This window comes from Xiphias gladius, chromosome 23 (genome assembly GCF_016859285.1).
Source record: "Xiphias gladius isolate SHS-SW01 ecotype Sanya breed wild chromosome 23, ASM1685928v1, whole genome shotgun sequence".
NCBI lineage: Eukaryota > Metazoa > Chordata > Actinopteri > Istiophoriformes > Xiphiidae > Xiphias > Xiphias gladius.
The window spans coordinates 11,896,733-11,922,814 of record NC_053422.1 but is presented as its reverse complement, the minus strand read 5'-3'; the positions used below and the strand labels follow the sequence as shown (position 1 = coordinate 11,922,814).

The 26,082-nt window shown below is 41.2% G+C and overlaps 1 protein-coding gene across 2 annotated transcripts; it reads left to right on the top strand.

Moving 5' to 3' along the window:
* The first annotated feature begins 176 nt into the window (after positions 1-176).
* On the top strand, positions 177-24,567 carry arhgef6 (Rac/Cdc42 guanine nucleotide exchange factor (GEF) 6). Of its 2 annotated transcripts, XM_040119426.1 has the most exons (22): positions 177-424; positions 1,541-1,624; positions 3,601-3,685; positions 6,515-6,636; positions 7,011-7,215; positions 7,860-7,912; positions 8,511-8,605; positions 8,927-9,022; positions 10,021-10,143; positions 12,427-12,565; positions 12,916-12,975; positions 14,316-14,462; positions 15,801-15,887; positions 15,990-16,071; positions 16,739-16,854; positions 17,094-17,273; positions 18,333-18,353; positions 20,065-20,161; positions 20,402-20,488; positions 20,602-20,701; positions 21,016-21,070; positions 21,953-24,567. In XM_040119426.1, the coding sequence occupies exons 1-22, from the start codon at positions 260-262 to the stop codon at positions 22,073-22,075; spliced, it is 2,322 nt and encodes a 773-aa protein (XP_039975360.1). In that variant the 5' UTR covers positions 177-259; the 3' UTR covers positions 22,076-24,567. The 2 variants fall into 2 exon arrangements, with proteins under 2 accessions (XP_039975360.1, XP_039975361.1); XM_040119427.1 differs by lacking the exon at positions 18,333-18,353.
* The last annotated feature ends 1,515 nt before the right edge of the window (positions 24,568-26,082 follow it).

The following is a 26,082-nucleotide window of genomic DNA, read 5'->3' as shown; positions in this document are numbered from 1 at the left end:
GGAGAGAAAATTCCCTCTGCCAGCATGTGCTACTACGCAGAGGGGGGGAAAAAAAGACTCCTGCCTATTGTTGAGGTCCCTATTTGCCAGTAGGGGTGATCAACATTTTTGCCTGTGCAAACGGCGTCGTCCTTCCCCCACCGCCTCTTTTTTTTTTTTTAAACTTGTAGCAAAAGTGCGGATGTGAGTTGCATATTGATACGGAACAGGCCGCCACTTTAGCAATGTGTGCTTAGGCAATGATCATTTTTGTGGAGCTATGAATCCAGAGGAGCAGACTGTAACGTGGTTAATATCGCTAGGAGTGCTCAGCTCGCCTAAGAAGAATATAGCGGACCCGGAGGAGTTTCTGAAAACCTCGCTGAAGGATGGGGTCGTCCTGTGCAAGCTCGCCGAGCGGCTCGTACCTGGCTTCACGCCCAAGGTGAGTTGTCGATTTAAGTTAAGTCAACAAGCGCCGAACGATCGCGGGCTCTCGTTGGAAGGAAGCGGGGTCTGCCTGCCGAAAGTGATACGGACGGGAACTTCTCCCTGCAGCGGGCCTTTCATTTTTTTTTTTTTTTTTTCTTCGTGGCTCACAGTATAGTCGAGCCGTTCGGTTCTCGTGTCTTCGCCTCGTTCGGAAAAGCGCAGCTGCATTCGGCGGAGTTTTCAGGCGAGAGATTCGCGGACGCGGTTTCCCGTGAAGCGAGAGGAGGGGGGGGGGGGGATGTTCCGCATTCTTGACACGAGCGAGTCGGTGCGAGCACCCACCAAAACAGGACAATTTCGGCAGCAGGAGTGCACGAGACAGTGATCACAGGCCGTGCTGCGGAGCCTGGAGCCGGGGATTTCACCGCAGTCCCTGTTTTTAAGCAACTTTGTGTTTTGTTTTGTCTTTCGACGTGATAAACGTAACCAACTTTAATCTCACATGTTTCGTTATTCAGGTGACAAAAGTTGATAATGATAAATAACAGTTGCAAAGGCAGTTCGTCACTTCCCCCTCCGAAAGGCTCGGCTCTTCTCGGTGCGACGTCCTCTTTCAAAATGCGGCGTCAATGTAATTGGGATCAGCTAGAATAAAACCGGAAGTGGGAACTTCTGTCTTGTACGGTTTACTTTTCTTCCTAGTTTGTTCTGTCTCTTTTGAACGTCATTCGTTGCTCTTGAAAGAACAGTCTTGGGTTTAATTACAAGCAGCGCAAAAAAGCCAAACGCCTCCTTCACGCTCGTTTTCGGGCGTTGGAGCGCGGCAGGGTTTTATTTTGAAAGTTGAAAAACGGAGCGGATGTTTTGTTTAAATCCGGTTGCTTTGACATTTCTGTGGCGTTAATGGTTATGCGTGCACGAAGGGGAGAATCCACAGTTGTTTTGTTAACTGTAGGCTACCACAGTCGGATCGCCGCAGCGGCGCTACTCCATGCGCTTTTATTGTGTACCTGAAAACGACGGCGGCGTCGGCCCCGAGCGTGAGATACGTGCTCGTGTCAGATGTCTATCTCGGCTGCTGAACCGAGGTTTTCGCTCATATATTTATTTCGTGCCTGTGTGTGCTCAGTATTGCCAGGATCCGAGAACCGAAGCCGACTGCATCGCCAACGTCAGGGAGTTTTTACGAGGATGCACGTCCTTGAAAGTGGAGGTAAGTTGCCTCAATGTGTCTGTCAAGTTTCATGTCCAAACCTGCGATGTTTTGACGTGGGCTGATCTTTCCCCCTATCATTATCTCCTCGCTTAGCCCTCTTAGCCCACTGCAGTGCACGGAGGAGACTTAAACAGACTCTTTGCTTGTGTTGTGATCTGCTTACCCGACTGGCATATGTTTTCCTCACACGTCCATGTGGAAGGAGCCACATTAACAGTCATGCTGTCAGTCACTCCCACTGACCAGGTCGGAGAGGATCTGTTGGCCTATATGACAAGTGTGTCTGTTTTCAAATGGGCACAACTTGGGTTTCAGCAGTGTTGACTTCCTTTCCTAATTCGCTTTCTGTATCATGAAGCAGTGACATTTTTTGTTTTGTTTTTGTTTGTTTGTTATTTGCTGCACATTAAAATAAAAAAAATCCCCTAGCCATACACTGCTGGCCTGCCTTGCTAAAAAGATGGCCTAATATCGGAAAGGGTCAAATCATTTGCAGATGTTGGGAGTTTCCTCTGTCTCTGTACCCGCCTGTTGGTGACTGCCACACTGGACAGTAATTTCTCCTCCCGCTTTATAAATAATCTTTTCTGGTCTTGCATCACATCACTTGGTTTTTTTTAAACAACTAATTGAGTCAGCAAGCCTGGCCGGCTGCAAAGTCAAGTGGTTCTGTGGGTCTGCCCAGCTGGCTTGTTATGTCTGGGAGGTCCCCTTTGCTTTCATCCCTCGAACCCTGCCTCGGCCCATAATTAGCCCTTTTGCGGCCAGCCAGTAGCTCTTGGGCAGAAGTTTTTTTGGCGAGCCACTGTCAAATGTATCAGCCAGGGGGGGATGTCTGTGGCACCACGGCGAGCCCTGCCCATCCTTTAGTCAGTGATGTGATCAAGGTTAGAGAACTTTTTCTTTCTTTTTTTGGCAAAGCGAATAGTGCCTGCCTGTCCTGTGACTGCACAAAGAGAGCTGTCATACTGCTTTCACTTCTGCCCTGAGAGGCAGAAAGAGGAAGCGCCAATTACTGCTCAAGCCTCTGATTTTTTTTTTTTTTTGCTGTGTTATGAAGTGCATGGGATGATCTATTTGCTCTGATTTTATACGCTACTGCAGTCATTCAGAGGAACACATATTCGTCACGTGACTCATTGAAACTACTGACCCTAACCACGGTCAAGGTCTCAGTATTGACAACAGTTATTTCTGATCGAGTATCGTGATGTAAGACCCATTTACACCTCCATTTTGTTTTATCAGTGCAAATGGATTTTGTCTGCTTTTGATACCAGCGCTGCAAAATCAATATGCATAAAGCTAATATTGTATTCTCGCTATTCTCCCTATCAAGTAGACCTCAGAGCTGAACCCGTACGTATAAGATGTAATGGTCACACTTGCTCTAACTCTTAATGAGGTCATACACAACTCATGACCAAGGCTGTTCTACTCAAACTCTATATTTAAGATGTTTTATTTAAAATGTGAAACCCTATCCTCTGGAGGAAAGAAGATAGCTGTCGGAGACAGAGCAAGTAAGCGGTCTGAGCGTGAGTGTGTGAGCATAATCGCAAATGAGTCTGGCACTGTCGGTTTTATTACAGACCACTAAGTCACAAAATATGGGTCACGCTCAACATGTCCCTTTTTTATCTCAGTCCTCTTATAGGCTAGTTCAAATCCATGAGTGCGTTTCATTGTGTGTAGAATAGAAAGACACTTTCTATTGTTTTCTATTGTCTGTCTGCCGGCCGTCTGTATTTCTGTCTGTCTGTCTGTCTGTGTGCACTTAGCAAGCTTTACGGCTCAAATCAGTGCAATCAGTAGAAAAAAAATTAGAATTTTGACTTAATCTTCTTCCGCATATGATGGATTCCAGGTTGTATGAACAGATGGTGGTGATTTTTAAACATGTACTTCTTATTTATTTATGTATTTAATTTTGTGGATCTTAAAGCACTTTCTCTGTCCCATTTTTCATCCAGGGGTTTGAACCAGAGTGGCTGTACACTGGTGAGAATTTTGGCAAAGTACTGACCACCTTGCTTGCAGTCAACTTTGCCACACAAGGTAAGAGTTTTGCAGTCTTTCTCTGTACGTCCAATCCCCTATACTGGACACTGCTTGATAATATTTTGTCCTCTCTGAAAGTACAGATTCAAATAGTGGAGAGAAGTAGTATTAGTTTTTACAGTAAAGCATCCTGATGCGTTAAAGAAAATGATGCATCGAATTTCAAAAAGAAAAACCTGAATTCAGTGAAAGTCTGTAGATTTAAAAATAATTGCTTCCTAAGTGTTCTTCACTCCCCCATCACTTGATGTAAACTACGTCTTAGCAGTTCAAGTGCCACTTGATGTGTTTTGCCTCATGAATGTGCTATGATGGTGCCCTGTTTTTATTTTTCACTCTGTCCATGCAGCCATTCTAACTCATGACTGGGTGTGTTACCCAAGGGCAGCTGGCATGGCAGTGTGTGTGTTTGTGTCACGCTGGGTGCCATATTTACCCATGTGCATCCATAGCCTGATACACCCTGAATAATATCCTTTTTGTACATTCAAATTAAGCTCCGGTATGATGCAAAATACCTAATGTAACTGAATATATGTGTGAGTGCATGCAAGTCGGACACACACACACACACACACACACACACCCCCTTCTCAAGTGCATTTTGTCAATAAGGATGCTGCATAAAATGTTTCGCAGTGCAGCATCCCTACAGCAGTTTAGGGCTAATTACTTTGCTCGAGAGTCCTTGTTTGGGGACACTCAAGAGGTGATACCACCCTCCCTCCAGTTATTGGTTAGCGTTTTTAGACCAGTCTGCCAACTCTGCATGCTTTATGATAGATCCATAATGTTCTGGGCTGTTTGAGAACATGTGTTTGTGATATTCCTGTATGTAAACCGATTAACGGGATATGTGTCTTAGCTGGTGCCTGAATGACAGTGAAGATGGAGCATAGCATTAGGGCTACAGCTAATGATTATTTTCATGGTTGATTATTCGGCTGATTATGTTTCTGATTAATTGATTTATCTGTAATTGTCAGAGCATTGTGAAAAAAGACCACTGCAGTGTGCCAGAACCAGAGATGACATCCTACAATAGTTTATTTTGTCTGACTAACAGTACAAACCCAGATATTCAATTTACAATTATGGAAAACAAACAAAGGCACAAAATCCTCTCAATTTAGAAGCTGTCAGCAGCAAACGTTTGGCATTTTGGCTTGATAAATTACTTCAGTGATTAAATTATCATAATTGTTGTAAATTAATTTTCCTTTATTCAACTAATTGTTTCCATACTACTCTGCTGATGCCGGGCTCTGCTTGATATGCAAATCTTTTATAGCCTGGCTATGCCTAGCAGCTGTTCCGCCATCTTAAGAAGTGAACTTGAAGTGGATTAGTCACAAGTTAGTTGATAAGATCAAACAAGAGGCCTCTGTGTTTCTACTCATGATTGTCTTACATGCCTTGCTTTCCCCTCTGCCCCATGAGTGTCTGTTTTCAGCCTTTATGTTTGTTTAGGGTAAATGCTTTGAACACTGCTCGCATACAGAAATAACAGTGGTAACCCCAGAGCATAGCTGACAGAAGGGCTTGTTAGGATTGTGTGTGTGTGTGTGTGTGTGTGTGTGTGTGTGTGTGTGTGTGTGTGTGTGTGTGTGTGTGTGTGTGTGTGTGTGTGTGTGTGTGTGTGTGTGTGTGTGTGTGTGTGTGTGTGTGTGTGTGTGAGATCCATGAGTCCCACCAGCAGTGCATGTGGACTATCCCACTGCCTTCAGTGCCATTTTCATCATATCAGTTACGCCTCAGTGTGATACACCCCGATGTCTCCTAGCATATGGAAAACAGTATGGAATCTCCAGCATTTTTCCATCTAGACATACATTACATAGATTCCAAATGATGTCCCGATAAAAAGAGATCACATAAGAACTGTTACCATATCATATTTTACTCCCTGTAAGTATTTGTCAGTTTTGTAGCCTCTGAGTTGAACTCCTCATTGAATCTGAATTAGAGGTTACTAAGGCTAATGGTGCACATTCATTATTTTTTGTATTATTCTGTAATTTGCGTTGGGATTCGACAGTAGACCTGGCTAGCATCCAGTCGGCATTTGAGAGGGAGTCTTCAGCGAGGGTGTTTCTGCATGTTAGCCTGTAAGAGGTTGCACGGCTGCCATGTGTCACTCTTCGAGTGAGTGCTGGCAACAAAATTGCTACCTCCATCAGTGGATCTCAAGCATTGCACTCACACTGCAGGACAGCTGGCTGCTACTGTCCATAAATCACTGCTCCTCTGCTGCAGTGGTTCAGGGATGACGCTGTAGTCGGTTTGGGTGTCTGTAACATAAATTTGATTTTGTTTTGGTTTATTTTTGTTGTTTGTTTTTTCTACAACCCACCCCCTAGAAAGCACTTCAGATAAGAAACAGGGTTAGAGGAAATTATTTCTAAATATGTGTCAATTAGTCAGAATGAATGTATTTGCTGGACCAACACAGACTGTGTGAGTGATCACTGAGATATATTTAAATTATAACCTATAGACTGCATGTTACCTTCCTTTTTATAGCCGCTTGATCTTTTTTCGGAGCACTGTGCCAGTTTTGGTCAACTTGGATGATTCTCTCTGGCATTGCAAATGTGTAGCTCGTGTGTGTGCACGCTCACAGTCCTGCGGCTGTGCAGAGCAACAGACCATACTCACATGAATTATCATCAAGCTGTCATCCCCCAAAGTGTGTGCACCTGCGTCAACTGTGATGAGGATGTTGATGATGTGTGTGTTTGCGCGCGTGTTTTCATGGAGAAGTTCAAACGCCGATGCAACCGGAATAACAGAGGGTCCCTATTTCCTCTGTGTTTGTGTCCATAGACTGTGCTGCTGAGAGGTCATGTCCGCAGTCCGGTGCCCCCTCTCCTAGTCAGTCGACATCTTCACACACGCTCTCCTCTGCCAAATCCAAAGGCTCTCTGCGCAGACAATCCAAATCAGTGGTATGGTCTCTTCTATGTATATCCACATGTTGTACGCTCACTTCACATGCCTGAAATTGGCTCGTCCAAATTTGACCCCCCCCCCAATTTACACATTTTTTAAAATTGGATTTCTCAGATCATTTAGTATGTTTTACCCCCCATGACTACACTTTTCATTCCCTTATGCAATGAAGATATAATTATATCGAGAGGCACTAAACCTTTCACACAAAGCCCCAGCCAAATTTAAAAGACAGATGGGCAAGTCCAAGATTTCGGGAATATTTTTCATCGCACTTTATATATGTACATAAATGCAGATGTTTTTGAGACTACACCCTGTGACACTTGTGTTTTGTGTTGCTGACCGTCTCTGACAACCGCTCCAACAGGAGATGTCTGAGAACGGTGGAGGTGGGCAGCTGATGGTGAAGGCCCGCTTCAACTTCAAACAGAACAACGAGGATGAGCTGTCATTCAGTAAAGGCGAAGTGATTCTCGTGACGCGGCAGGAGGAGGGAGGATGGTGGGAGGGCACGCTCAATGGCAAGACAGGCTGGTTCCCCAGTAACTACGTGCGAGAAGTCAAACCCTGCGGTGAGTTGGGCCACTCAGTCAGGATCATGAATTCCTGAGTTTTGGGGGGGGGGCTATTAGTTTCAGAACGATTTTATAACAAACATTTTGAATAAATATACAAAATATGACTTTGGCTAAACTTGCATGGTAATTTCCGTTTAATACCTTATTTCAGAAGTGTAATGGTGGTGCTGTAGTAGCGTATTATGGTGCAGACACATTGTTCCCTTTTTTCATAAAATCTGTGATGAAAAATGGTCTTGTTGCAAAATACTTATATGACTACATGATATCTTTGACATTAATCTTGTTCCAGCAATTCTTATAAACTCTAATTAACTGTGAATAAAATCCCGTGCAGGAGAGAATATGAGACATTATGAGAAATGCTGAGGTCTTGTTAGTCTGAAAAACGATTTTTATCTCCTGTGCAGTGTAACTTGAGTAGGTCATCAAAGAAGTCTTCTGAAACTCTGATCCCTATAAGAAAAAATTATATATTTTAATTCAGTTGGATATTTAAAATGTCGATCTGATCTATAAGATGGTTGTTATTGCCTGGATATTCAATATAAGTGTTTTTCTATCATTTTGCTGATTATTATGAAACAGTTCTGAGGAACTTGCCAATCCTTCCTTATCATTACTAATATCCTGTACAGAGAAGCCAGTGTCTCCAAAAGGAACTCAGCTGACCAAGAACTACTACAGTGTGGTGAGTGAAAATTCTCTTGAGATTTTCTCTAATGTGTGCTGTTCTCCATGTCAGTTATCTTAAATAAACGAGACATGTTTTTTCATACAGATCTAAATAGAGCTGACATTCACAAGGCTTTCCAACTTTATTTGTTGTAGTATCTACGGTGGTCTAAATGCAGGTTGGCTTGCTATTGAAAAATAATGAGTGGTTTTTATCTTGGTTGAACGTAGCAAGGAAATCGTACATTTGACATCATGTAATTTGGTCACTCTGTAAAATAGCAGAGCAAAATGAGCTGAGATCTTGATAGTGATGGATTTTAGTTTATATTTCTATTACTTTTGCATACCAAAAATGCATTATGACCCTCTGATCAGTGTGTCTCTGTTTCCTATAATAACGTTTTCTTCAGCTTTCTCATTTTTAACTCAACGAATAAGTAACTGCTCCATTTCGAATCACATTCCCTTACCTCTTTGTTTTGTCGTTGTTTAAGGGAACTAAAAATAACCAAAGCTCCGATGAAGTACTGTGGACTAATAAAGATCAAAATCATCCAGATTTTCCTTATTATTAACCAGGCTTGCCTGAAAATGTTACGCTGCTTTTGCAGGTGGTACAGGACATTGTGGAACATGAGCGGGAGTTTGTCAAAGAATTACAAACCGTGCTGAGTTGTTACCTACGACCCTTGCAAGCCAGCGACAAGTAAGAGCAAATGACACGGAAATGTGACAGAGCCATTAATGGGCAAAAGACATCACTTAAGGCAAAGGACATTGTGGATTACCAGGAAAATACTGCTGGTTAATTGGACGATCTTAATTCTTGAATTTCAGTTTCTTAATTACTACTACACTATATATGAAATTGAGGTGATCAGAAATACGTTAGTATTCTCAATAATAATTTACTGAAACTGTAATCACTGACTATTTCCACTGTATTTTCATGTTTAACTTTCTTCCATCGTGCGTGTTGCAGCAGAATCTTTGGTGTCTCCAATTGTGCTTAATATGTGTATATCAGGCTGAGCAGTGGTGACAGTGCCACCTTGTGTGGAAACCTGGAGGAGATCCTCACCTTCCAGCAGGGACTATGTTTGGCTTTGGAGGACTGTACCAAGTAAGTGGTGCTTGACACGGACCTCCATGCAAACCTTTATGTAGTTTGATCAGCCGCTGTGCATATGTTTATCTTCTGTTTCAACCGTCTCAGTGAAGAGCCATGTTTTTTACCACAGTGTACAGCCTCCTGTGCTTGTTCTGTAAGACATAATCGAATGACTTCAGAAGACCATTTTAGATTTCATTTATGTTTTAAGCTCATTTACGACACTGCAAACATACTATACATTACTGCCAAGTGTTGTGCAAAGCATACCATACTGGAATATACTTTTGCAATCACTTCCTTCCTCCTAGTCGTCTCTTCCTGTTCATTTCTTTATGCTACGAATATCAACTTGCAAAAATTGACACATTGTTTCAAATAGGCAGTCTTATGCAGGGAGCACGAACCAGTATATTTTTATCACAGTTACTATTTGTGCTCACATCGATTTTGAAAAATTTGCATGTCTTGTGGTGCTTTCACTGATGGGGAAACTCTGACATTCAGAACTACTGGAAACAAATGTCTGTCTTGGGGGAAGGAAAATATGTTCGTACATCTAAGAAGGTGTGGTATGCTTTGGAAAATGGCCTGTAGGAATATGAAGTTTATACCGTCTAAATATAACCCTTAAAATAAGTACTTAAACTATATAACTTTGAGCTTGAGACCTGGAAATGTCTTAAATTTGTCTCAAATTCAGTTTAAGAAAACTTATGGTATTATTGTATTCATGGCGTTCTGTTGATCTGATGAGAAATCGGTCGAGTGTCAAGGACCTGTATTCTTCAAAGTTTCAAAAATGCAAGAACGTCTTGTATTCCACTTGTCAGTAAAAATGTCTTTGGCAGGATAAATCTCACAGAGATCCTCCATATTGGCAGCTTTTCAGTCATTGGAGTTATTGGTCATTTCCATATCGCCCTTCTTTTTCCATCACTTTTTGTTTTTTTTACTTTCTACACTCCTTCCACCTCTCTGACCTTGTCTCTGTATCTCCGACTTTGCAGAGTCCCGGAGGGCCAGCAGCGAGTGGCGGGCTGCTATTTAAACCTGATGTGTCAGATCAAGACTCTGTACCTGGCTTACTGTTCAAGCCACCCTTCAGCCGTCTGCATCCTCACTGACCACAGGTAGGCCCCTGCACACAAAACAGCCATAGGATACCATAGCAGAGAGAGAAGTCTTGCTTCTGAATCACAGAGGTCACAAGGGAAAACTTGGATGAACACTGCAGATCTGTAGCCCTTCTGTCACGTGACAACCGCGTTAAGCCAGATTTTAGTTTTTGATTAATTTAGCCTAACTCTCAGAGTTCACAGTCCTGCATTTTTAAAATGGGCTTTGAGTGACTTGAATGTCCCTCATGGTGTTAGACTCACTCTCTGACGAAGGTTACAGCTTTGTAGTAGTTAAGAGGTTTTTCCAGAGCAGAAAACAACGTCCTTCAAGCTATAATATGACCCAGTGGTTCCCAACTGGGGGATTGGGATCCCCACAAGGGGTCACAAGGTGAACTGAATGGGTCATGATATGATTTCCTGGGTAGGAAATGAGAATAGACATTCTGCTATGCAAAATTATCTTTATTTCTCCAACTTTTGTCCTATCTTTGCTTTTTTTTTTTGAGATACTGTCTAATTTGACCTCTTCAGACACCTAAAAATTATTCAAATTAACAGTCTGAGAAGAGCAAATCACTATTTGACTGAACTTCTCGTAACTCAGGCATGCACTCTGTAATGCTTTAAGGGGTCAAAAGCAAAAAAGGTTTCGAACCATTAGTATAACAACCCAGATGCCCTCAAACTTTTCTTACTTACCCGTCGTTTCACAGTAATTGGATTTATATATCTGAGAAAAGTTGACATGGATCATTGCTGTGTGGTTACTGGGACTACTGCATGTTGTTTTCTGCCGATGAGCTGTAGTATAGCTTTTAGCCACTAGATGTCAGGCTTTCCATCTGCAAATTACCAGGAGGCAAAACTGAGTCTGCAGTAGCTACAGCAAGTCCCGGTTTGTAGAAAGTTCCCTTCAGTCCACTTACTATTGAAATCCATCATTCTCATCGAGTGGGACCTGCTCTTGTGAATCTTTATTGCATAGATCACAGTCACTGCGAAATAAGCAAGATGGCCATGGTGAAGTTTAAACGATACAGTCTTGAGTAATGTAGAAGTGGCTTGTCAGGTCATGCATTGGGAGATGCAGATCAAGTTGAATTACACACAGGAAGAGGCCGACTGTTGACAGGATGCTTAGAGTTGTGGTTACGCTGAGAAGCAAACAAGGCGCTTTTTCACAGTAAGCACATTTGCGTTTCAGTTGAAAGAGCCTTTCTTTGACACGTTTATATTTACCCAGTGACACCAGTTAGTGCTGCTACAGGATACTGTATGATTGAAGTTCTGGATCTTTCAAACCCCCTTTGGCAAGTATGCAGTGAGGTGAACAGGTTGCAGTTGTCGGGCAAAATTGCAGAAACCAAATTGATGATCTAATTTGTGCTGCATTTCACACTTTGTTAACACCATTACAGTTGCCAGTGGTCTTTGCTCACATGCACTACATGAATCATATGCTGTCACAGTATTAGTTTTTCTTGCCGCAGCAACAAATAAATAGAAACCCTGATTACATATGAGGCCCACTTTCCAAACCTTCTCAGAAAGTGTTTTTTTTTTTTTTTTCTGAAATCTATCAACTAAAGTATGATGTTAATATTGTACCACGGAAATGAATTCAATATATAGCAAAAATGTTGCCATACCAGGAAGCAGTTATGTATTTTAGCTTTTACTGGTTCTGATTGAATTTTTTTGACTCCTCCTATCTGCTGTAAAAGCCAAACTGCAACTCTGTCCATACTCTGTCCAGTCAACTTCTTTCATTTACATCCTTTTACTATTCTCAACTCTGTGTATCATTGGTGGGTCATATATGAATAAACAGCATGTCAAGTTAAGGTTTCCTGCTATGTGTTATAAATGGTGAATATAATAGTATATGATTGTAGTGTGCCTTTTTTAAATGATTATTTTTCAGTTTTAGGGTACACTTTCCATTTAACCTGCTCAGATAACGTTTAATAAATGGTTCTCTTGCAGGATATAGCATATCCAAAAATTGACTACATCCCAGCCATACTGTATGTGTAATACATATGCATTGAAAATGATAAACTTTATATTGAAATAAATCTTCAATTTACCCCAAGCGGCAATGCAATGAAATGATCAGATTGTTTTTTGTGGTAGCATCAGTGGTTTTATGGCACCATCCAGTTGTCGTGTCATCAGAAATCTGCATTTTTAAAGTGTCCTTGATCCTTGACCTATACAGTGAGGGTGCTTTGTACTCTGTCATTACCCTTAACTGCGCGTAAGAAGTGTGGGTTTGTGTGTATTTAACAGTGATGAACTAGACAAGTTCATGGAGAGCCAGGGAGCAAGTGCTCCAGGGATCCTGACCCTGACCTCCAGTCTCAGTAAGCCCTTCATGAGGCTTGACAAGTACCCGACCCTGCTGCAGGAGCTGGAGAGACATGTGGAGGTAGAGGAGGAAGTGTCTAAATATATGCTGAATTCATGTATAATAAAATATTTTTCTTGGATAAATATAAAATTGAAAATGTATTCCGATCTGCACACTACACTATATACTGTCACTGCAGTACACAAAGTTTTAACAATTCAAATTCAAATTTTGTTCACTTGATTTACCTCCAATAACCAAATAACCACTAAAATCTTAAAAAGCATATAAATGGAAAGCTAAAAACCCTTCATCTCTATATCACAGTATATTTAGTATGCACACTTTTCCTGCTTTAAGAGTGAGAGCACAACAGCTTGATTTAAACTGCTGTGTTTGATTTGAGTTGTTGTTTATTTCCACCACAGGAAGCCCACCCGGACTACCCTGACATTGTAAAAGCAACAGCAGCATTTAGGAGCCTAGTGGTAAGTCTGGGAATCCAGGGGGTTCTTCAAGCTCAACCTAGCCTTAAACTACGGTGTATTTAATCTTTGCTCATCTCTACCAGGGATTAGGCTTGCTCTTTTCTATCAGTGCAGAACAAGCCTCAGTTAAAGCACCTGTAAGCCTCTCATGGCAATTCCTAATTACTGGATTGTGTATCAGCTCGATTTCTTGTTTTTGTTAATTAATTTATTTATTTCCCCCGCAAAATTCCAGACACCTTTTTTTGTGTCAAAGGTTGATATGTTGCTAAAATAAATCTGCTTTTCTTTTCTAAGATATTCTCCTGGATGTTTTGTCTTATCTTTAGCTCTACTGATAATTAGAGCCTTCACAAATCACAAGTGGCCGTGTAACACAACATTAGCACTTCACAGTCAAGCCCAGCTCTGGCGAGAGGTTAACAAGATAGCCTGAGATTTTTTTTTCTCTGCTACTTGTTGGGTGATAAAGTTGTTCCTACAGTAGGCGTGAACTGAAATGCCATTTTAGAAGAGTTGGCTTAGAAACAAGCAACCGCATTATACTTGAGTGAACATTACTCTGAGACACAGTTTCCCCAGTATAGATCAGAGTTCTGTGTAAGAATAAGTGAGGTGACTCACATGTTTCTTCTACAGGGCTGCACAGGAAAGTGGGGAAAAAAAAATAGCACAACACTGACTATTGTAATTTGCCAGTCTCATTTTGAGTGTGTGTGTGTGTGTTTTGAATGTGTCGTCAGGTGGGCAGGCGCTAAGCAATCCTGATTACCTCTCCTCAGTTTTCTGTCTATAGAGCCCCTTTTCTGCGTTATGCGCAATGGAACGTGGCAGATGTTGCATTGTCATTTTTCCTGCTTGAAGAGGGAGAACCCCTACCTAGCACCTGGGAATATACTACTTTATAATGCAGGTTACTCCTTATACCGCTGACAAAGAAGTAAAAAAAAATGACGTAGACAGTCGAGAGCGGAAGTAAACGGTACAGTTTCCCAAAGCCATGTAGTGGAAAGAAATCATTACTCAGTATTCCTAAAAGGCAAGAAACCACGTCCTTCAACACAATTTTTCAGTAAAGTATTGTACTTACTTCTGTAAGTAAGCAAGCACCAATTTTGTGAGAGTAGGTGTCACATTTTTTACAATATGGGCTTTGGACTGAAACTCTTCATATATTGGATATGACATTGAGATATTTATATATTTGCTATTGAGCAGCCCTGTGTGTCTAACTGTTTTGGTGAATTATGAAATATTTTGTCATCTTAATAGACTGGTGTGTGTGTGTGTGTGTGTGTGTGTGTGTGTGTGTGTGTGTGTGTGTGTGTGTCCGTCTTTAGACGCAGTGCCAGGAACTGCGGAAGCGCAAGAACCTGGAGCTCCAGATCTTGTCAGAACCAGTGCGGGCCTGGGAGGGAGACAGCATGAAGAGCCTGGGTCACGTAGCCTACATGTCCCAGGTCCACCTGAAAAATGGGTCCAGTGAGGTGAGAGACGTGTCAGGTTTGACGCAGTCCAGGATGACCAGAGCTAACATCAGTTATCATTTTTTCCGTCTATCTATAAGGATTTGACTGTCTTAATGAAAGGTGTCGATTAGAGTCCCATGGGTTCCATTCATTTAAAGAGGAGAGATAGTCATCTTTGAAGGAAACCTGACACAGGATTTACTGCTTTACTAAGCACAAAATGTGCCTAGGTATGCACAGAGAGGACTGTAAGAGGGATTTCTGTGTGCTCCTTTTTCTCATTTTCCAAATTCTTTGGTATAGTTTCACCGGAGTCATTCCTTGTAACATTAAAATGATCAGATGCATTTCTCAGTGAAGCCTAACAGACATGCAAGTGTCATAACTGCACAGTCAAAAAAGTTTTGAAATTTTGTCTTCAAATTTAGCCCACGCTTTAGACCGCTGCAATGATCTTCATTAGTTCAAGAAAAATGCAATAAATTTAACGTTTTTCCCTTTCGTGAGTCAAAATTGAGATAAGTAATTTCGTCATCCATCAGCTAATCTCTGCACATCCAGCAGTGTTTCATATTTGGTCATTATATTTTGCATTTTGTGCTGCATTGAGAATGCAGGTGGTGTTCGACGCAGGTAAGCAGACGGAGGAAGTATGAACAGCACCTTGAGCTGAAGTGCTCTAGATTTGTTTGACTAATGCAAAGTCTCCCTACGATGAGTTAACCCAGGAGTGTGTGTATCGTTATTTAAAGCAAATGTGGAGTGTGTATCATCTTATTAATGTGCTATAGGCTTCCCTGTGTCTATGAACCATGTGTGCTAAAATCCATCCTCCTTTGTTGCTTATTTAATATCCCCCTCACATATCCAAACAGAGGTCTACGTGGGCCATGCACAGACTGAAAAGCCAACTCTTTTTCGTGTGGTTTCTGTGTAGGGGACGACTTTGAGCTGGTGGTTGGAAGAAAACCGAGCATGTTCGTTTGGATTTGCAATCATTTAATCACTGTTCAACCACTTTCCAACCACCATACCAGTCATTTGTTTCAAAACTCGTACCTCTTGTCAGTTGATCTTATATTTGCGCTATATAAAGAGCAACAGTTTTGCCAAACTGGTATCTACAGTAGTTGCAAATTTGAGCTAAAATATACTAGTGTCAACTATAATGATGGTTTCACATCACTGGGTGCAAAATAAACTGGCACAGTGGGTTTTTTTCCACAATTGGCAAAAAGAAAATAATGGCTGTCAAAGAAAACATTTTTTTTTTAACCAGCTAAACTGTTATAGTACACGTCTGCATAAACTACTAGGTCACATTGTAACCTAATTCTTTTTGTTCCTCTCTTGCAGGAAAAAGAGGAGCGCTATTTAATGCTTTTCCCTAATGTGTTGGTAATGCTTTCCGCCAGTCCCCGGATGAGTGGCTTTATTTATCAGGTGAGCTCAAACGTATGTCCCCTATATCCATCCACAGACTGTAATTCCAAATCATTTGATTAAGTACGGGTGATTTCTTCTCCCTTTGTTTGTCCCACTCAGGGAAGACTCCCGCTGACAGGCACCACAGTAACAAGACATGCGGAGGATGCAGACAGTGCCCACTATGCCTTTGACATCACAGGTTTGCATCTGAAGCTCTGGAGAAAACATATGACTGGTCTTCCTTAGTTTAGTTGAGGGTACAGCAGTTACACGGCATAATGAATTGAATCTTGGATCACGCATCGGCTGTGAACAGCTGTGGGACTGTGTCTTGAGAACTCGTAAATTCCTAGATTTGTGGCTCTCAGCTGACTAATTCGTATGACAGTGCTCTGAACATTTTTAATTTCAACTTGCTGACAAGTTAGCCCTTCTCCCTGTAAAATAGTCCTGCCAGTGTCTGTACACAGTCAATAAAATTGCCCTATTTTTTTTTTTTTTTTTCAAAGAAACAGTCTGCTACACACACAAGCATTTAATTCAGATAATCCAGTGAATGCGAAGCTTTAAATTAGAAGAAGTTGAAGTCTGCACCACAACATATCTCCAAAAAGTGTAAAGTTTGTTTTTATTCAGGTATGTCAGTATTACTGTCACACAGCAGGAAATACCAATTTGGGCAGATTTTGTAAACTGGAACTTGACATGATCATTAGAACTCTAAATGACACCTGCAGTCCCTACATTGGTTGTTCTACTTGTGGTTTTGGTATGTTTTGACCCGTATCAGCGGTATGTATCTTTCACTGAGGGAAGTGTGTGTGTGTGTGTGTGTGTGTGTGTGTGTGTGTGTGTGTGTGTTGCAGGAAGCATGATTGATCGTATTACAGTCTTCTGCAGTAGTTCGCAGGAGTTGCAGGAGTGGCTGGAGCACCTTCAGCCATATACCAAAGGAGGCAGTCCTGCAGGCACCATCTCAAAGGTTAGGACACATACACACACACTCTGCCCCCGCGGCAAACACACACACACACACACACACACATATGGTGCAAAGTCAAAACTTTTTCAAAAGTGAAAGTTGCACCATGCTGAAATATCAAAAACCTTTTGAGCAAATTCTCACCCTGTGGTGACAAACATTGCGCTTATCTTTCACTAGACATACAATATAATTGTGACATGCTTGCTGGTCTTCTCTCCTTTGACTGTCCCATGTAGACTGTAGAAGGAAAGCCACTGAGCATGGTCGGGACCCCTACTCACCTGTCCCACCTGGGCAGCCTCAGCGCCATCAGTCGTGGCCCCCTGGAACCACCAAAGATCAGCAAGCCCTGGTCTCTCAGCTGCCTTCGCCCCGCACCTCCCCTCAAACCCTCCGCTGCACTGGGCTACAAAGAGGTAGGAGGATTTAGAACTGCACAAACAAACCTACACAAGCTTGATGTGCATCTCCGGTAAGCAGTCATGCAGTAAATTGTTACTCAGAAACCAGAAGAAGTCCCTTTTTCTATCTCTACTTTATTCAGACCGCCATTGTTCTGTTGGACACGAACACCCAAGTAACTCAAGTAATATTGACTACTTTTCATCAAGGCAACCAAACCTTAATTAACAACTCCTTAGCGACGTATGACTTGTTTACAATAACTTAAACTCTAATGTGGTCACAAAGGCTCTCAAAAACTTGTATTTTGATTTGATGACAACAGGAAAACCCTTTCCACGTATTAGTACTTTCAATAGTGCGTGGGCCAGCTACATAAAGTACACGGCGACTGTGAAAGGAAGCAGCGAATATTATTATATAATTATTGATAGAATAGATTAGAAACGGCTGCGGGTTGATCCTTGACATGGCATGCTAGACCGAGGACGTTTATTGTAGTAAACAGCAGCACGAGCACCAAGTCCGACGCACGATGGAGAACGACGAGAGAACCACTGGTTATGAGCCACTTGTGCTCGACGAGCGTGACCTGCTTACTGTGGTGTCCACGTGGGAGGGGGACACTTTCACATAGTTTTCAGTCAGCGCTTTAAAACTTTCGGTTGTCATGGACTCCCACAGTGATGTGTTGAATATCCAGTTTAGCTTTAACACCAAATACACATATATACTTCTACATAAACTCCCTCTTGTCCACTATGAGAATAAAACTGGCTTGCAGCCAATTGGATCTTTTTCTCTGCCCTGCAGAGATTGCATGCATAGTCCTCTGAATGCAAAACCTTCTTGCTGCCAATTTCCCCATTTTTCCACATATCTGTATTTATTTTTTATGTTTATTTTCAACATTAAATAATGGCCCTATGCTGCATAGCAAAAAAAAAAAAATAGGTGAATGGCGTAAGGGGTGTAAAAATGTTCACCATTAACTCTCTATCACATCCTTCTCTCATCGTATTTTTCATGCACATTTCCCGTTTTTCTCTCTTTTTCCATCTTGCCTTCTGTAGAGGATGTCTTATATCATGAAGGTAAGGTTAGATCACACTCTGTTTCTATCTGTGTGTGTGTGGGTAAGGATGTGGGTGGGGGGGGGGGGTTGTGTGTGTGTGTGTGTGTGTGTGTGTGTGTTTGCCTGAGTTTTGAGCTGGCATGCCATTGCTCTGTTTGCTTCTCTCCTCCCTCATTGTCATCGGTTGGTTTCCTGTTTCCTGTGGCTCTGCGTGTCTGCTTTTTTTTTTTTTTTTTGGTCTCTCATTCCCTGAAGCAAGTCAAAGTGGCACTCGACCAAAAAACCTTTCTGATGCTAAAAAGTAGCATTTTCTACTACGTGTGCTATTTTTGGAAATCGAGGCACAGAGTGCAAAGTGCCCTCCAGTCTACTGTCATCCAGCCCTGAATGTATTTGCACAATCTGTCACATTTGAATAATCAGCAGCCAAAATATGCTGTCATAGGTTAGACAGTGTCACTTTTTTCAGTTGGTTTCATGTGTCTGGGAAATCTGGCGGGAACTTCAGTATGTTTTCCGTGCATAATTGTGTACTGGTTTATCAGACATCATAATGACATACATCCATCGTTCGCCGGGTGGATTTAAACAAAACTCCAAACTCCTTGCGTCTGTCAGAACCTTGTGAATTTCTTCTTCTGCCCGGGGGCCATAAAAATCAAGAATTTAGCTTTAAAGTGTTCTGTAAATATCACAGAACATGTGTGCTCTGTACATAATCCACTAGCGGTGTATTCCAAGCAGGTGGATGGTGTGAAACGTGGCCAGTCTCGGCACCAAAATTGCAGCGTGCCACTGAGTTGCCACACCACCCCCCACTGTGGCACAAACGTGAGTCCCCAGAACACCAACCCAATGAGGAAAGAACGTCCTGCGCTGTGCGGCTGCATTACCATGAAACCCTGAGCCTCCTCAGGTTCTAAAGAGACACGATTCAGTCAGTTATTCCTCCTGATTCTTATGAGTGAGTCTGCGGCAGAGTTTCAGGATGCCCCGTGAATGGGTTTACTACCCGCTTTCCCATTGCGTGTTTGCCTAAGCTTCTCCGTTCCAGCCAAGGGCATGGTACAAATGACATCATGTAAAGTATTGTGAGAATACGTCACAAGTTAGCACCACCCACTGACACTGGTATAAGCACATCAGCATTTATTTTTGGTACGTTAATTATTCATCACACCTTAGCTTTTAACGAGAGGAAACAGTCATTGAGCCTGTTTTCAGACCCTTTAATCAACCCAGCAGAGAAAAAGAAAATCTCTCATTCATAAAACCACATTGTTGCGGTTTGATAGTGTAAAAATAATGTATAACATCTTGACTTCCTTTCCTAGCTTTGTTAACACCGATCCCACAGGTAAAGCTTGAATATTTCAGCCCTCACTGAAGTCAGTGGTGGTGGTTTTTGATAAGTACTTTGAAGAAATCTGGTAATAATGTTCATCAAATCTTTGGTTTTTCTTTATGCCTTTTCGTATAACCCTGTTTGGCAGGATTCATATTAGCACAGATGGATTTACATGGGGGGGGGGGTTTGGTCACAGTCATCACCACGTGCTTGCTGCCTTGTTTGTTGATGGTATTTTGTTCTTTGATGTTGTTCGTTTTATAAGGGACGCGTGTCCCTGTGAGCTTGCATTCTGTTTGGTTTGGAGTCTTGGCTTCACACGTGTGTGTGTGTGACAGTGTCCGAAGAGAGATGGACTAAATTTAATGTCGCACTCCTCCAGGACTCCAGCAAGAGCCCGCGGCCCATGAAGAAGTTCCTGCCGGGCAACAGGAAGAAAGAGCGCAAGCCCTCTGATGATGAGGTTCAAATGAGGAAAAGTAGGAGTTTTATCTTACTGTTATATGAAGGTGTAAGGGAATATATGGCATTGGCAGATTGCTGTTGTTTTTGATATTGAAAGTAAAATTGAAATATGGACTTTGAGCAGAAGTAAAAGTCAGGTATACAGCTACTGTGGAATTAGCTTGATCGCTGTAACAAAAACCTATTCAACTGTTGTTGCTGAATGAACCTCCCAAGTGTGTACTTGTGACATTGATAAGCTCTGGCTCTGTCAGGCACGGCCGCTCTGGAGGAGGACGCTCAGATACTGAGGGTGATTGAGGCGTACTGCACAGGAGCCAGCCTGCACCAGACCACCGCAGGTGTGTGTTTTTCGGACAAATTGTTGCCTTAATGCCTTCTCCGATTGCGTATCTTCAACAACTGATGCAGCCATGAATCAAGCTTTCCCATTCATTTGTGCGTGTATATGCAGCGGTGCGGAAAGAGTGCATCCCTCAGGTGCTCCTGCCAGAGGAAGAGAAGATCATTGTGGAGGAGATGAAGAGCAACGGGCAGACAGTTATTGAGGAAAAGTAAGCATATTATTATTTTTGAAAAATCGGCTTTCATTTTCATGTTGTACTGATAGTGACAAAAAAGGATTTGTCATTATTTGTATCTGGATCCTGCTTTTCTCTGCAATTAGATTCAGAAATATGATATTGATCCTATTTAGGCCATTGAAGCATGAATCTTCACACATAATGACCTCGGCTTGGAAGCCAGTATAACCTTCGTATACAAATGTGTTACCAAATGATGTTTTTACCAGCTTATTTAATGAGCCAGTAAAAAATAAATATTGATGTTGTGTTGCAAACCTGCATTTTCTGTTCTTTTCTTTCAGGAGCCTGGTTGATGCGGTGTATGCTTTAAAGGATGAGGTTCATGAACTGAAAAAGGTGTGAGTTTGTTTGACCGATGTACCAAATGGGCTCAGACGTTTCAATAACACAGTGTGTGGACAAGGTTTCGTCGTGGCAGCAACACAGTTCTGTGTCCTACTTCTTAAGGGTCCCACTGGGCTTGTTTACAGTTTTGGTGGGTTAAGGACGTGGTTGAATGTACCACAGCCCAGCTGATAGTGGATTTTTTGGGGGGGGGCAGATATCAATACATGAAAGTGGAATAAAATCTGATAACAATATATCTCATGATATTCTTTTTTTTTTTTTTTTTAAACATATACTACAAAAAACCTTTTTTGATCAAGCTTTGTCTTAGTAAAGATAATTTACAATAAACTCCATCAAAAATAACAATAACAGTAAATCCACGACAATGGTAGATTTTCAAGGGAAAACTAAAAATTGAAATGTATATTATTTGAAAACTATAATATAAAAGACCTCAAAACTATATTAACTAAAATTGAGGAAACTTTAAGTCAAACATACATTAAACTGCCACCAATAAAATATTTATTACTGCATTATTTCTTGGTCTGCAATTTCTTTTCGCCTGTTAAGCATTTATAAGCACTGTGTTGACATTTAATCAGTACTCTATAACACGCCATAATGTAGTTGTAACCCAGTATAAGGACATTTTAAGTGTTTATTTATGTACAGTATTGGTCAACAATTTTAACTTCTCCTATGAAGACAGATTTTACATTATTACAACGTTGTTTTACTATATTGTTACTCTATCTATTTTTAGATGTGGAAAATGTTTATCTGCTGCTTATAAATGCTAAATAGGGCCTGGACATTTGAGATTTTTGCAAGAAGGAGCAGTCACGCAGTCTGGTAAATACTATCACTGTCCGAATGTTTTTACAGGAGAATAAGTGGATGAAGCAGTTTCTGGAGGAGGAGCAGAAGTCTCGCAAAGAGCTGGAGAGAGTGGTCCGAAAACTGGCCAAGCAGAAGAATGATTGCGCTTGGGATGACGGCGGCCACTGAGCACATCCCTGCAATCATCTGCGTCCTAGTGTGGCTGTGCGTGTATGGGTGCATTTATGTAAGCATGCTTACAGATGGACAGGAAGGGTCGGGTGTGCACGTGTATTTGTGTATCTGTCTACAGTACGTTGCGTCCCTATATTTCAGACACACACAGCACCGTTGGACTCCCTCACTGACGATGATACTAGGAGTTTCCTCGCTTCAAGTGTTGGAGCTTGATTTGAAATTATGATGAAATCTTATCTGTCTTCCGGATCCAGCCTCATTAGGTGAGACTACAAATATGCTTCGTCCTGAAGCAGCTCAGCTAAATCGAGACTGATTACAAATGGGATGCTTCAAACATACTTCCTCTCGGCTGCTAGCACTGTGAACACTCCCCAGCAAACAGAACAATTTTGGACAAGGACACAACAAGTTCTTCGCTGCTCCTTTTGCGTCAGTTGGCGGTAGAAAAGGAGTACGAAGCAATCAAGTCCAATAGGTGTTCTCTCGCATGCACTTCTGTTACAAAGGGGACGGATTTTCTTCTCTTCGCATCATGACGTTTTTTGTCATTCATATTTTATTTGTCCCGAGGACCGCCGGTGGGGAAATAGATTTATTGAGCTTTCCTGAGAATGTGTGATTGGCATTTTTGTAACATTCTGAACATTCACTTCGCAAGTTTCAAGGCTGTTTTTTTTTGTAGGCGTTTAAGCAAGTCAAAGCAGGTTAGCTTCATTGTCTTACATGCAGTTGTTTCCAAATGCAGCCCACGACTGTTTATTTAAAACTGCATGAATGTACAGTGTTTCTACAGGACGAATTCTGCATCAGAAATTTGATAATCAAGATATCCAGATATATAGTCCAAAGCTATCAGGGATACAGCTGCATAATAAAATATAAAAAGCTTATCTATGTATCATTTATTAAACAAGAGTATGCAAATAATGACCGTGATGTCAACCCTACTCTTCTTACTAAAATATATTCAGTTATCATTTTACCATATTAATTACTTAGCCCAGCTTTATTTTGGATTTTTAAAAAGTATTCCTTATTTATTGTTCACCCAAGCATTTAATTGTGGAGTTAGCCTTATAGATATAGTTTTGCTGCCTTTACATTGGTCTGGAATTTTATTAAACTACACCGATGTGTAAAGGCAGAAAAAATATCCTCGTATAGGGAAAATAGACATTTTTCACCACATAAGAGGGGAAAATGACTTTAATAGTGAGGCCGACTTGACAATTCAGAGGTTTTTGTTTGCAGCCTCCTAGCAGGCTCCTGCAGAGCTGATAGAGTCAGACTGAGGAAATAAACGGAGAGAGATTTATTTGGTGGTGTAGAATAGAGCTTGATTGTTTAAGTGCCTCCCAAAGAGTCAACAAACTTAAGAGAGTTTAAGACCAGACTGGGACTAAAGACAGACTGGGATTTATATTGAAAGTGTCAGAGATGGATTGTTGTAATATTCTTATGAGAATGGCTCAAGCTTAATGGATGTATATCGGGTCTGGGGGGAAGGGAAAAAAAAAAAAAAAAAAAAAAACGGGGCTCTGTGTGCTATTTAAGATGCAGCCTCTTTGCAAGGACCCACAGCGGTGCATTTCCTCAAGAGGTTGAGTGTGTGCACTGTCAACACTGTTATCTACTTTTGCTGTGTTGCAGAGCACCAGTGGACGCTATCGATATGCAATAAGTCCCAGCATAGTCGTCCACATTTGTAGAAATTGCAATAACAAATGAATGAACCCAGTTTATCAACCAGAAAGGGCCAGGCCATGCGGTTTAAAGGCCACGCAGTTAAGCTGTTCATTATGTTCCGTTTGCCTTTATTTAGTCAAGTCTGTAAGGTATTGATGATTGTTTAAAGATGCTAACCAGGTCCCAATTTTTCATTACAAATGATACATATTGTAATAATGTTGTAATACTGTACAATCCCTGTTGGGAAGTGCTGTTTTTTTTTCGTGCACCTCTTTACAGCAAGGTCAGAGCACTGTCTAGGGTACAAGGCAGCAATGGTACATCTGCAGCAAGGTCACTGTCTTGCATAAGGTCGCTAAAGCAAGGGGAATTCTTGCAACAGTTCTGGGAATGATCTTCAGCCGTTTTTCACATTGGGAAGTACAGTTAGCGAGCAGCGTTACAGAGACTCTGCTGCCTGTGCAGATGTGCGACTGTCTCACCATATCTTTGCTGTTGAGATTAACGTTGTTGCCGTTTCTGTATTTTAAATTGTTTTCATTAATTACAACATACTGTAGATTTCAATTCCCAAGAGCCTCAGTGAGCACTTACTGGTGGGAGGGGGCTGAACTCCGGTTTCATCTTGTTTATTTGAAATTGTGTCTCCAGACCACTGTGTGTATTGTTTTTGAAAGGTTGTTCTATGCAATTATTGTTGTTTGCAAGTATTGTATTGCTTTTTTTCTAGACACTCTGTACTTTATGTTTGGTATGGTCATTCTTTTATTAAAAATTTAATATAAAAAGTAGAGTTTAGCTTTTGACATCCATTTCACAAAGGGACAAAATGGAAAACTCCAAAGATTTCGAACGTGTTTTCGACACAGAGCATAAACGGTGTGTTCCCGCATTCATACTGGAAAATCCACCACTTTAGGCTTTTCCATGCAGCATTCAGCACAAGTGCGGTTCAGGAATTTGTAGGTTTTTCAGAATCAGTAGCAAGAAACCCTTTGCAGGGTGGAATGAGTGACTATGATAGATGACATCCTGTGAGAGTGCATCGCCCCTGCATCTTTACACACCTCCATAGATAGTCACATTTTCCATGCTCTTCTACTCATGTGAAACACTGTTAGGTTTTGTAGTGTCTGAGTTTCTAACTTTAATCTTGCACTGCACTGCATTTTACTTTTGATGGGTTGGGAAGGGGATTGAGGTTTTTTAACATTACTCACCCAGGATTTTTAAAACCTTGTATCGGTCACCAAGCAGATTGATCTTTCTTCTAACTCGCACCTGTGGGATAAAGTGTACTGTACATGTGCATTTTAACAGGTGGTTTTTCATTTACTATGAATCTGGAATACATGGCATTACTGGGAACAATATTTCGAACCATGCTGTTGTGCGTCAGGTTTTTGATTAATTTTTCCTGCCTTTTAGGCAGCCATTGGTCTAAATTCAATTTTATACAGTATAAAAATCAAATGGCAGACTCTCAATTCTTGCTTGAGTTGTGTAATATATCACACTGAATCTTAAGTCTGTAATCATCTGTGTCAAAGTTATATTATCATTTTGACGTACTGCCTATATTTCAAATCAAACTGTTCTAGCACATGACAATAAAGAACAGAGTTGAAAACTTTCAGTCCATTGTGATGGATTACAAAACTCAAACAAGTTTCAAAAGTTTGATTAAAAAATAATGATTCATACACCATATGGAAATGAATAGAGACTAATGGCTGCCTGGAAAGAATGAAAAATATATTACAAAAGTGGGGTGTCTGCAGCTTGTTTTGAAAAATTGTCAGCAGTAAAATACCATGTTTGTGATTTGTAATTAGGGAAGTCAGACTTGTAAAAACACTGGCGTCCTTAAAATAATCAGATGTTGACACTGAAACTGCAGTTTGATGCCTCTATACACTTTTAAAAAAAAGATTGACATTACTGAGGGCAGTTATCTCTCCCAAGTGGCAACCTATATCTTGAGAGGCCCTGTTTTGTTGTGGCTTAGCATCATGAGAATTTTTTTTGCTGTGTGGTTTCTTGTGCAATAGAGATTTAAAACCATAGTGGGACAGATTAAGATAGAGTGCACAACAATGCTGTGGGTTGGGCACTTTAGTAAATAGGGAAAAAAGTTTGATTTCTGAGTAGCCAATGGAGGACCATTTTGGGTATGTCAGAGAAGTATTGGTGGTCTGCAACAAACTTGGCTGTGTTAATAATGATGACCTGGATATTTTTAACAAGTCCACCTAATCAGCTGTTAGTAATTCTGACTCATTAAGCATCTCAACACTGATTCTCTT